At 41.1% G+C, this 12664-nt stretch overlaps 2 protein-coding genes across 4 annotated transcripts in view; both read right to left on the reverse strand.

Annotated features, from left to right (window-relative positions):
- The window catches only part of LOC128743838 (rap guanine nucleotide exchange factor 2), a 60289-nt gene extending 49141 nt beyond the window's left edge, over positions 1–11148 (reverse strand). For 2 of the 3 annotated variants that reach the window (XM_053840519.1, XM_053840517.1), the window contains exons 1-2: positions 11025–11148; positions 9496–9944 (exon numbers count right to left, since the gene is read on the reverse strand). The gene's annotated coding sequence lies outside the window, so the exon portion shown is untranslated. The remainder of the gene's footprint in view (positions 1–9495; positions 9945–11024) is intronic. The other variant, XM_053840518.1, reaches the window with a different exon arrangement.
- LOC128740605 (CLIP domain-containing serine protease B15-like) lies at positions 2349–3648 on the reverse strand. The gene is made up of 4 exons (XM_053836165.1): positions 3421–3648; positions 3126–3355; positions 2776–3068; positions 2349–2713 (listed from the first exon to the last, which is right to left on the reverse strand). Exons 1-4 carry the CDS (start codon positions 3646–3648, stop codon positions 2349–2351), a joined length of 1116 nt encoding a protein of 371 aa, XP_053692140.1.
- Positions 11149–12664: the final 1516 nt, after the last annotated feature.

A 12664-nucleotide genomic window follows, 5' to 3' on the forward strand; every position in this document is an offset into this window, starting at 1 on the left:
TCCGAACAAAACTTTCGAAATGTTTACAAGTGAAAGAAATCACTTTCTGCTTTTTCGAAAAAGAAATCTTGTCTTTTGAGATTATTGTTTTTTGATGTCTTTATATGAATGGAACTGCTTATCAGCTATACCAGGCGCCTTCGAACGAAGCAACTAATAATCTAACGGCGCAACATCTGCGGAATATGGCGGGTAGAATAGCACATCTCATTTGAGCGTTTCCAAATAGGTTTTGAAGGGTTTGGCCGGGTGAGGCCGTCTGTTGTCGTGCTTTACAATCAATTTTTCGTCAGAATAAATATTAGTTATTTTCGTAAAACTTCCAGGGTCTTCCAAAGATTCACAAGCTAGACAATGAATGATACAAACTGTTTCGACGGTGGGATCTCCAACAGAAAAATAAGAATTACTAGTTGAAGAATTTCAAGCTAAGCCTGAAAAAAATCCTAGTCGAGCAGTTAGGAGCATAGAAGATTTTGCAACAAATCTGTTTGGTTAAAGCGTTACCATATTAATACCACTATAAAACAAACATATAAATAGGCTATTTAACCGCAATAAGATCAATTTTGGGTTGGTACGCCATATTGTATTGCTACGCCCATTTTTAATAAGTTCATTAGATATGTTGTGCATCCAACTAATTTCATCGTGGTAATATAATCAACCACGATCAATTTGCTTTATTTTATTGATTGTTTTATTATGGTTTAATAGCTAGGTATAAGTATGCTTTGACTAGTATCATCTTGATATTGCCTATGCCTAGTCTATACACATAAAAGTGAGCGTGAGTTTGTATGTTTGCACAAGTCCCGCCATAACTCCAGAACGCCTTGACTGTTCTCCACCAAATTTGGCACATATCTTCCTTGACATAAGGGAATCAGCACTGGGGGGAGCAAGAGGGAGAGGTCCAAATAAGTAAAATGGGTTGCGCTTCGCTTGTATTTAGATCAACTGCGAGTGTTATGCAAGTGACTGTGAGAAAACAGGGCAGTTCCACCGAGGAGGGTTATATGAAAAAAAAACTTTGTTTCTTTTCCGTTATACGGATTTTCATAGAACAAACCGATGCATACTTAGCTACGTAACAGAACGGGAGTTTGCTGAGAAGGATCCGACGGGGGGATGAACAAGGGGGAACGTGAGTATGAATGCATGTTCCACCTAAACTCCGGAACGTCTGGACAGTTCTTCATCAAACGTCGTTGTCAAACTTATGTTTTTTGACATAAAAGGATCAGCGTAGATGAGTTGACAAAAAAGGGAAACAGTCTCCTACAAAGGGGAGGAAGGTACAAACGGGTAAAGGTGTGCGTTTTGCTTGCATTTGGAACGATAGCAGGTGGCTGGATTTCTGAAAGGGGGAATAGGGTGACCATTAACAAGGAGGAGATTCTAAAACGCAAAAAAGGCTCCCTATAAATAGACATAGGGATTACCGAGAAGCAGACAGATTTACAAGTGGCAGGGAGCCAGCAGGAGGGAAACTTACATAGGGAATAGGCACGCTCAAGTGAAGAAAACATGTTTTGTATCTTCCATTATGAGAATTTTTGTTACAACAGATGTACAAGTGACTGAGAGACAAATGGGCCCAGAGTAAGATCAGCTAGTACCATAATAAAACCAGAGGTAAATATTAATACTGCAGTAAAACCTTTATAAAATTCAAATAAAATCAAGTGGCTCTAGAATTTTTACGTTGGTAAAGACATTTGTCAGGTGAAGAACTACAGGAACAGGCTGGGCAAGACCGGCACTGAAGAAGGTGTGTAGCGGCTAAATTAACCGAATTCCTAATCCTAACCTGATGGAAAAACATGGAATATCCAATTTAGACAAAATTGAAACGAAATAGATAATTATCACCCCAAGCGATTCTTCAGCAGTGTTTGAGTTTAGGAAGGGTCAACTGTCGGCACTATGCGGTTATGCGGTAAGCCCTATGCGGTGATGGACTCATCCATGCAACCAGTACGTTGATCTATTGTGATATCGTCAAGGTGTTTGCGGAATAACCTGCACCGCATTTCTTTTTGCTATAATCGCTATTGAGCGAGCGATGTGCGGGTCATTCCACGTCAAGTGACAGAGAAAAAATTTCAAAAAAAATTAAAAACTTGTAATCGATCTTCTCGGATTTGAATCAAATTTTGCTAGATTGTTCGTTTCAGGTCACCAAGAACATGCTTCCACAATAACAAAGTGTTTTTACATTGCAAAAAGACTCAGTGCTTCAAGAAAATGTTATTTTACTCCTGATTATTTATAAAAAATCGGGTATTGCTTGCTTCAAAGTTTTTTTTTTTAGATTTTATATTGTTTATTTTTATCTTTTTCCTTCAGGTGTAGGAGATATCGGTCAGGATAAGACGTTCATCTGAGGTTTCCTTCCTACAGTAACTTTCATGCACAGTCTGAACTATCCAATCGATATGTTTTGCCACATTGGTATAGACCCCGGGCATGCCTGTGGTACCGCAAAACTTGGACCCGAAACTAACAACACCGACCTGGTACCACACGGTACCAACAAGTCTGAGCAGCGGCCCGCCAGAGTCACCTTTGCAGGAATCTTTTCCCTTAGCACCGCCCACACAGAGATGAGTATCGGTTAACGTGATACCAATCGGGGAGTAAGCTTTATCACATACGGTATTGCTCCTTCCGACCAAATCGACATGTAATTGCACAGCGCTACGATAACCTGTGAAGAAAAGTCAAAGTTTAGCTGCATCTGTCGAACGTAGTATGAGTTGAATAGTTTACCAGTTTCGGTTACACCCCAACCCGTAACAGTGAACTCTTCACTATCGATGGGTAGTTCTTGAATTGAAACATCCATTGGTAGGCAAATTGGTCGAACATATTTGTCGAATGTAACCTCTTCCACTAGCTTGACCAAAGCAATATCGTGCATTCTATTTGGGTCTTTCTTCCTGTAATCAGAATGAACAATAATACTTTCTATTGCGTAATCTCGACGACAAATCTTTTCATCGTTTACGATAGTACAATTCGCCTTTTTCAGTGCATTCCACTCACTAAACCGTACCTTCTGCCTGGAATGGATTATAAAGATACAATGTGTTTCGAATGGAAGTTAATAATTTGCTTACAATTTCCATTTCCTAGGAATCTCCAGTATGCAATGTGCAGCTGTAAGCACAAATCTCGAGTTTATCAGCGAACCGCTACATTCGGGAGCGAATTGGTTTCTTCCTAGGTTGTAAATTAGCACCGCTGCCCAAGGATGCTGACCGTGTTCAGTGACATCACCACCGAAAATACGGCGTCCGATGTCCAATGTCCCACATTCTCCAAGATTAGGTAAGCTAGGGCAGCATATCTGTGAAAAGTAGGATGCCCATTTATTTCTGGCACTTTACGTGGAATAATGTATGTCGAACTCACCAATGGAACGGAACGCGATTCCGACAAACGGCCGCATATACTGTTGGACAAGTATTCCGAATCCTGATACGTTGCATTTTGTTTTCTGAGAATGCTGATAGCATAAGGGCATTTAACTGCTTCCACGCAGGTTCCCGGTGTATTGCACGGCGTGATGCAAGCTTCATTTACGTTCAAAGCTTTCGAAAAACCGCTCCAGAAAACCACTAAAAGAACTATCATCTTCATTATCACTTAATGTGCTCGATTCACTTACATTTGATGTAATGTTTAACGAATCGCGTTCAAACTACGTCTGACTGTGCTTCGGGGTTCGATCATTATTACGCGAACGAAGGCAGAACTTGATTAAATCCTCCCGAATCCGATTGAGCGATTAATCCATCTAAAAGTAATAATTCTTTCAAGTCCTGAAGTGCTGTTCAGATCGGTGCAGCAGCCTGAATCATCGAAATGTCGAGTGGATTTTAGTCCTTGTCTGTGGCGTTTTGCAACTCATAATAAATAGCGGTGATGCCGTGCAGTGAATAGGGAATTTCCCAAGTTAATAGCCTAGCTTCCTTTTGATTACGCACACAACCTCGATGGACGATAACCTGTGCGCTGTGCGCTTGGATTGTGTTTGATGGTTACGTTTTGGATGGTACCCCATATTTTCGGCGCTTAATTAAAATAACTAACTTTTTATGAATCCCTATGTTCAATCTGTTCTTTGAACAGGCGGGCATTGGATAAGTTTTTTTGCTCTCGTACCACTGGAACATAAATGTCATATGAAAATGAAAAGACTTTCTTATTGAATCACTCGAATAAACAGAAGCCGATTATGAGCTGGGGCAACGAATCCATTCAGCAATTAGTCGAACGACCAGCACCGCTGCTGATGCTTTCTATTGAGCACTTGTGGTAAACATTAGTATTTCCTTTGAAACACACGCACCCGTCTAACTAAATGCATTATATGAACAGTACTCTCCAGCAGCGTCTCGGTACCGTGATCACCACGTCGTCAATTGCACACACGGTCACAAAATAGTGGAAATGTGAATGAAAAAGTGCACGATTCAATTTTTAACAGGATCTTCATTACATACTGCTAAGACATATGGGCGGTTGTCATTGTGAGAATTCAAGCTAATTTATTTGTCCAAGGGTCACTAAGCGCGAACCATAAGCAGTCGTACGTTTTGTTCGAGAAGGTTAGAGTCAGTTTGGCACTGTTTGGAAAACCAACAAAGCGCTTCATTAGATGGAGATTCTTAAATGGTCAGACCGGACCAAGTCGCAAAATTAAAAAAAAAAAGAGTTAATGACAGCAAACGATCAAGAATTTTCTTAGCTACTGTTCCGGGACGAAACCAAACTTTCTGAAGCAGTCAACTATTTTTGTTAACAACGCTCAAACTGTAATATTTGTAAAATTCTACTTCACTTACAATAAAGTGGTTTCTTCTCCCACTTGCAACTTCCTTCTGCTTCACTTTAATCGCACTTAGTCGTTTTATTTAGGAATTGTTCGGTTGCCCAACTTCGGTTCAGCTACCCTAACGTCGGATTTATGTTTTTCTCCCGCTTCGTTTGGTATTTTGCTGTTGAATCTAAATTCCTATACTTTTGGAACTTTTGGCGAGAATTTTCCTTTTCAGGTTTGCACCGCGATTCACCGTTCAGGCCTCCAAACAGAATTACGCAACCATTTTATTTTATTTTATTTTATTCCAAAAAGGCTTTGAAAACTTTTATTTTCGGCAAGCTACAATTTGTTTACTTTTAGTAGTAATCTAGCTAATTCACAATGGCGTTTTTATGCTTCTCTTCTAGTCTATATTGCCTTACTATTACCACTACAAAAACACCTACTCCATCCTCTTATTTATTTACATCGTGTCTCTATCCCTTTTATTATATCATCAGTACTCATTTGACGTACCGCAGCGCAGTGGTACCAGATATGATACTGCTGTGTTGCAACACAGTCACAGTCACACAGTCGTCGAACCACTTTGATCGGCTGTTGATGGTCGGCAGGTACTCCTTGATCCATCTAGCCCACATTTTGTCAGCGAGATTCTGCGATCGCTGGTAGTCATTTCGCAGTACCTCAGCAAGTTCCGTTGGCCCACCTTCCATGTTTGTATCGGCACAGGTCACTGTTCCTCTGAGAAAGTGATTTGGGGTTAGTGCCTCCGTTTCTACCGAATCTTGCGGCAAGTAGGTCAGCGGACGCATATTAATCATTTCGGCCGCTTCCGCAAGGATTGTCGCCAGAATCTCGTTCGTCAGCTTCCTTCCATCATCCAGTGCTCGCATTGCTGTCTTCACCGATCGCACCATGCGTTCCCAGATGCCGCCCATATGCGGCCTTCCAGGAGGATTGAAGGGTCAGGCGGTAGAGAGACTGGCCATACTTTCAACACATTGTTGATTGATGCTCGCCATCCAAATCATTTCGTTGTTTGCTCCCTGGAACACGTAGCATTGTCGGAATAGATACGACTTGGCGCCCCGAACTTGTTACGGAAATGAGTGATGGCCATCCGGCAAAACTTTACTCTAATCAGACTACATGAATGTTGCAAACAGCCAGAGTTACGAGATGATTTCGAAATATTGATACCTATAAACCATACAGAACAGCAAACTTTGAACGCGTTTTTCTCGAAATTAGAATTTTTTCACTTGGTTCGGTCTGACTTAACACCGACCAAATACTTGCATAAAAGTAAAAATCGAAAGAATTGGACAAAAGAACCGTATAGAAACCGTCTTTAACAGATGGCATCCGTGAATAAAAATGAAATACGATTATTACTTCAATTTTTGTTTTCGGTTTTTTGAAGATCAGTACAAGTTGAAACAATAACATGGCTTACATTAGTCAAAATATTAGGTTCTAAAGAATGAGCGAACTTTTGATGAACTGCCTTCCAGCAAATTCTGCACACTAACTTTTGTGCATTTCCTGGATGCTACTGTCTAATTTTTCTCGAATTCCATGCTTTGGGAAACTGTTACTTTCCTCCTGAAGATCCTCTTCACGATCGACCAGTAACGATCAATTGGTCGGAGCTCTGGACAATTCTGTGGATCGATGTTTTTCTCGAATAATTGGATTTTATGGTCTGAAAGCCACTGTAATACAGGTTCGGCCAAAATAGAGAGGGAGACTGAAGCTATTTATAGAGGGCCACAATCTTTTTTCCAAGCATTCAGCTTTGTAAATTTGCGCATTTATTGCACCTTTTGTGAAGAAAATACGTGACCGCACACCATAAGTACAAATAGCTTGCCATACTAGAACCTTCTGCCCAAACTTTTCCAGCACAATCGTACTTTCGGTATCGTCCACATTCTCGTCCGCCGATTTCGTGTTGGTCCTGGAAGCGTTCTTGAATCCTGTTTCACGTAAGTTTCTTCGTCCATCAAGATGCACTTGTTGCTGTTGTCTCGAATCCATTTATAGTTTCCATGCTCTTGTTTTGGCTCGAGATTGTTGCTTTCTGGATAAGGCACCTTACCCTTCTTGTATGTTTTTAGGCAGTTCTTAACCCACCTTGATTCTCTAAATCATCGCAATGAACTTTTCAAAATTTTACTGAATTATTTTAAGATTGCGCGGGCATTTAGTTCCGGATAAGTTCTTTTGTTATATGGACATTATCACGGTGTTCCAACATTTTTGATCTGTTCTGATATAATCCAGGTTTTTTCCGTATTCCACACTTTGTTGTTTTTGCAGTATCGCAATCCAGTGGGCGAACTGCTTATTGTCTGTGTTTAAGTGGCGGTGGATTGAACTACTGTTCAGTTACAGAGGTAACTGGTCACTTCAAGTATTTTTTGATTTTTTCTACTTGGCAAGCTGTTACTGTTCAAACTCGACCCAACAGAGGTTCTACGACAATGGCTTCACTAATGTGCTTCTTAAGCTAAAGCCGATTCAGGGAATTCGAACATAGGACGACTGGATTCTTAGATTAGCATTGTATTTTGTGGTCAACCGGAAGATTCAAATCTCTTGATGCCAAAAGAATAATTTTTTATAAAAATTTCAAAAATATGAGGCCGTATAAATAAAACAGTTTACTTTGCTTTTCCCGTGCAAATTTTAAGGATCTTGGGCCGCTCGTAGCCAATTTCCCAGGTATCTTTTAACATTTTTAACCCGGTCGAGCCATCTTGCACGTTGGTCCCGCTGTTTCTAGTGCCAGTGGGAAGAGAATGGTTTTTGTCGCACTCGGCCCACCGAGCCCAACGACTTTCACCAGATGTACGATGGGAATCTCTCCAAATAGTGCCTGTAGTTTGTGATTCATACAACTTCTTCAGTTTGGACTCCGTCAAATATCATCCGCAGCACCTTCCGCTCGAAAACGGCAAGGACGTATGTACTCGTGTCAGTAGCATCCAGTTCATAAAGAACTACCAGTCTAATAAGGGTTTTGTATATTGTCAGCTTCGTACAACGGCGCGTGCTTCTTGATTTGCGATCCCAACTTCACGAACTCATGTACCATTTCTAGTTCGTCACCGTCAACGGTTACCGTCCGTGAGAGGCGAGCCTTTGTCTCCTTTAAGTCTCTTCCTTTCATGTATTTGGTCTTCGACGAATTTATTTTTAGTTCAATCTTCCCACACACTGGTTTCTTTTCTGGCTTCAAATGTTTCCGCCGTTGCAAGAGACAAGAGCGGTGTTCAGAAGCATGCGGAATAAACCATTGCCTTGTCAAACCCCTCGGCGCGTCTCGAAGGGACTCGAGCTCGAGAGTGTCACCGACATGCGCACGAGACACATCACTCGATCCAATGATAGCTCTCATCAGTTGCGTCAGTTTGTCTGCCAACCCGGGTTCGTGCGTTATCTGCCATCAGTGGTCTCGCTCGACTGTATCGTATGCCGCTTTGAAGTCAATAAACATGTGTTGCGTAGACACGTTGCACTCTTGACATTTAGGCAAAATCTGTCAGATACCTATCGGACCAGATACCAAAATCTATCGGATCGATTCTACGAAACCCTGTGCCATCAGTGATAGCCGGCGTAATCGGATCTGCGGGAGTACCTTGAAGGGTTAGGATCGTGTTTGCGGTCGTCTTGCCGCGTTTGCTTGGCATAACACGCACCGAACAGATGACAATGATCTATTAAATACGTCATTGGTTTAAGCACAAAAACTTGTTTAATACAAATATGACTTACATACTTTCAATAACTATGGCTAGGATTTTTGAAGAGATTCAATACACGTTACAATAATTTTCTTAGCCCTAATGTTCAGGATACGAATTTGAGGAAAGGTGACAAAATATGTATGTAGATAATCTTTACGTCGTTGTTTTTCAGAATAAAGAAAACACCGTTCGTGATAGCTCGCGTAACTTTTCAAAAGGACCTAAGTAACAATGAGAGATTCTCTTCGTGCCTCTTCTCTTTCACCTCCCACGGCAATGCAAATGCACTTTAAAACACCAGCTTTGCATGAATCGGTTGCTAGCGTCATTATCTAGCTAAACGTGAAGAAGTTTTTTGTTGGAATGCATACATATCGCCATAATAATCTGAAGAGAGGGACGCCAAAGAGAGTCTCTCAATGTTACTTAGGTCCTTTTGAAAAGTTACGCGAGATAGTATTCATCTTTAGTATGTTAACATTTTCTATCTTCGAATATAAAAGTTGTTAACATAAATAATTTGAAATATCGAAACCCTGATTAGAGGATTAGAAAAATCGTGTGTTTCATTTCGTTTTCCAAATTCAGATTTTTTTGCTTTTATAATTTAAGTTAAACTAGGTATAAAGGCGAAAATTTTCAAACACCGGCGATAGTAGTTTTTTTAAATAAAAAAATCCTCAGCTTACCATTAAGCTAACAGGGCTGGTCAACAGCGAGCATGTTTTCAATCAATCAAAGGTTGAGCGGAAGAGTTTCCTCTTCTGGCGGGTATTGGTTCGCCAGTTGGTAGGTACAGGCGCTTGTAACTGTTCAATTCGGTTTGCAATTAACGTTGGTAGGAAATGCGTTAAAAACAAGTTGTGGTTTACTCATGTCGTATATAGAGAAGCGTCGACTTACTTGTATTCCGCTGGCAGAAAGCAGCTCTCGTTTCACTGGAACAAAGCACACGGCAGACCACCCTTTGCGCGAAAAGAGGTACAGGAACTACACACAGCTGAGGAGGCAAGTATCGTTTACCACGGGGAAAAGCACATACGTATTATTTTCATATTTTCCTGCAGTCGAACTCTCTTTTTCACTAACAAAATAGTAACTGGGCACAGGTAGACAACAAACCGATACCTAGCTCTGCTATTTCACAGTGCCATGTTCGTGGCAATTCGAGGTGATGTTTCGCATTTTAGCTTTCCCGTTCGGTTGCACACATCGATGGTTTGCTAAAATTATCGGGTCCCTCGTTTATGACAACTTTTGAGATTCTTCCTTAAAAAATAGCGTATTCACAGTTTTCAATTTACATTTTCCGTAAACCGATTTTTCTACAGCAATTCCTGAATAATAGAATACTTTAAGCAGCTTGTTTAATGGAACCTGATTTCAGCTGTTTGGAATTTTACTGCCACAACACTGTCCATTTGGTGAAATCGAACGGCATACTGCCGTGCAGGCAGCGTACACACAAACACGCACAAATCCGCGGATAGTCGGTGAATGACGACAACGACAACGACGACGACGACGACTACTGTAATGATGACGGCGATGAACTGGAGCTGCCTTCTACTATTCAATTTGAGACACAAGTGCTAACGAAACGATGAGATTACGGCGGGATCTATTTGATGTGGAAGGTTGGTTTTGAGTGACATTTTTTAACAATTAAACTAAAATGCCAGTAGCACAATTTTAGAAATGTTGGTTATATCTCTACTAAGTTTTTTTTAAAACCTTTTAAACAGATTTTCTGTGTAGCCTGGCATATTACATGAACTTTTACATTTAAGATAAATAACAATCAAATAATTTATTTCACTTCTCAGTTTCGTTCGGTCGCAAATTTACAGAACTGACGAACAATAACAAAAATTACCAAGCAAATGAAATTATTTGAGACACACATTTCTATTTCAAAAAACATTTTTCATAGTTAAATAGAGCAACTCATCTCTTCACCGCGGTGCACCGCTGCGCTGCCGTCGTGTCATTTCCCATATTTTGTCTATTAATTTTTCCTTGATTGGGTGCTGGCTACATATTATGCTGCCATTCAACATTTTATGCTCTGCTTAATGCTCGTATCAAAACCGTGCACAACATTCTATATGGTCGGGGAAAAAGTAGCTTAAAACATTTTTCTCTGGCACGTTCAGCAGCAGCCTAATCCTCGGAGAACTCGTAATCTGAGCATAAAGCTATTGCACCTTTTCTGTATGTTGCTCTGGAATGGTTTATGTATGCGCCCAATGCTTTCACCACTACCAGGCAGCCAGCAGAATTCCGCAAACGTCGTTGCCGTTGTCGTCGTCGTCGTCGTAAGAATCCTATCCAACCATCCATCCATTCACTTCAGCATTCAGATGATGGCACATTTTTGTTTGCTCAAATTAACCACTCTTCTGACAAATATTTATCGGTAAAATAACTACCTTCTCGTGCACTGACAAATAACGAACAGACTACGCGTGAAAAAGAACACAAATTAGCAAAAATAAAGCACTTTCGAACGCGATTTTGATACGTTCCAAACCAAACGAACCGAACCGTGCAAGAGATCAGGGCGATAAATATTTTAACACATCACTACTGTTGCATTGGGTTTACTTTACTTATTAAATTGTTGCTTGCTTCGCTGATGTATGTGGTTGCCGCCTCGCCTGAAGGAAAACCTTTCCTACCAGTTTCAAAGCAAGCGAATGAATAAAACTAAAATGAAGCAGGCACCAGCGCGTAGCGTACGCTGAATCCATCCATCGTGTCGTCCCAACACCAGTAGATTTTAAATCGTCTGCCTGCATACACCGCATACACAGGATGCAATGCACCTTTTTGCGTGTGTTGGTTTACGCAAGCTTTTATGACAGCAGCAAGCTTTTTAGTACAACGAGATGCAACACAAATGGTGCGACATGAGAACTACAGATGGTCAGGTAATAGATCTGCGGATCAGTATAGCCAGAAGAACCCAAGAATGATCTTTTCAGTTCACTATGAATTTTTTGCATGTGCATTGTTTCGACTACAAGATTAAACGTAATTTTTTCGGGACGCATTTGTTCGATTGAGACGATACTTTAACTGAAGTTTTTGGTGCATCTTAGTGGAATACGAAACCTGAAATTAATACTGTTTTTGTCTCTGGGTCTTGGCGGTCTCTGCAGATGTTTGAATAGACCATTAAATTTTTACGAACTCACAACACTGCTGATATTGATATTGCCTTCCCGTGTGGCACCTGGCGTTATGTCAAATACCAGCACAGGGAAAGCGCATTATTAATACCATGTACCCCCGCTGGAATATCCTTCTTTAATCTTAACATTTTTAATCTGAACCCACGCATAATATTTTCGTAAATTTCAGAGCGGCATACGCTACAGTTGAACACGAACAGCTATGGCAGATAATGCATGAGTACGGTTTTCCGGACAAACTGACGCAGCTGATCAAAGTTACCCTGGAGCGTGTCATGTGCTACGTGCGCGTTTCGGGGACACTATCGAGTCCTTTCGAATCTTGCAAAGAGTTGCGACAAGGGGATGGACTATCGTGAATGTTTTTAAATATCGCTATTGAAGGTGTGATCCGGCGAAGTAAGGATTGAAGAACGATCTTCAGCAAGAGTAGGCTACTCCTAAGTAGCTTTCGCAGAGGACCTCGACATCATTGCTAGAAACCTTGGGACGGTGGAGGCAATCTATGCCAGACTAAAAACGCAGACTGGAGGATACGGTTACAAACCAATGCGTCGAAAACCAAATATATGGTAGCAAGACGCTCCGGATAAAGCAAAGTTTGCCTCTCACGGACAGTGACTATTGATGGCGATGAACTGGAAGTGGTTGATGAGTTCGTATATTTGGGATCTCTGGTCACCGCCGACAATAATACGAGTAAAAAGATCAAACGACGCATTCAAGCTGGAAATCGAGCCTACTTTTCCCTTCGCAAGACGTTTCGATCAAGGAGCCGCCGCAAAGTTGACGATGTACAAAACGCTAATAGGACCGTGAGTCCTCTACGGACTTGAGATAGTAACTTTGCTTACGGAAGACATACGTGCGCATGC

The sequence above is a fragment of the Sabethes cyaneus genome, chromosome 3, assembly GCF_943734655.1.
Source record: "Sabethes cyaneus chromosome 3, idSabCyanKW18_F2, whole genome shotgun sequence".
In the NCBI taxonomy this organism is placed as follows: Eukaryota; Metazoa; Arthropoda; class Insecta; order Diptera; family Culicidae; genus Sabethes; species Sabethes cyaneus.

Excerpts from the sequence above, each read along its gene's own strand:
- LOC128740605 (XM_053836165.1), bottom strand. The coding sequence starts at position 3,648 with ATGAAGATGATAGTTCTTTTAGTGGTTTTCTGGAGCGGTTTTTCGAAA. Across the intron at positions 3,069-3,125 it reads ATTCCTAGGAAATGGAAATT|GCAGAAGGTACGGTTTAGTG; the intron begins GTAAGCAAATTA and ends AATCCATTCCAG. Across the intron at positions 2,714-2,775 it reads TTGGGGTGTAACCGAAACTG|GTTATCGTAGCGCTGTGCAA; the intron begins GTAAACTATTCA and ends TTTTCTTCACAG.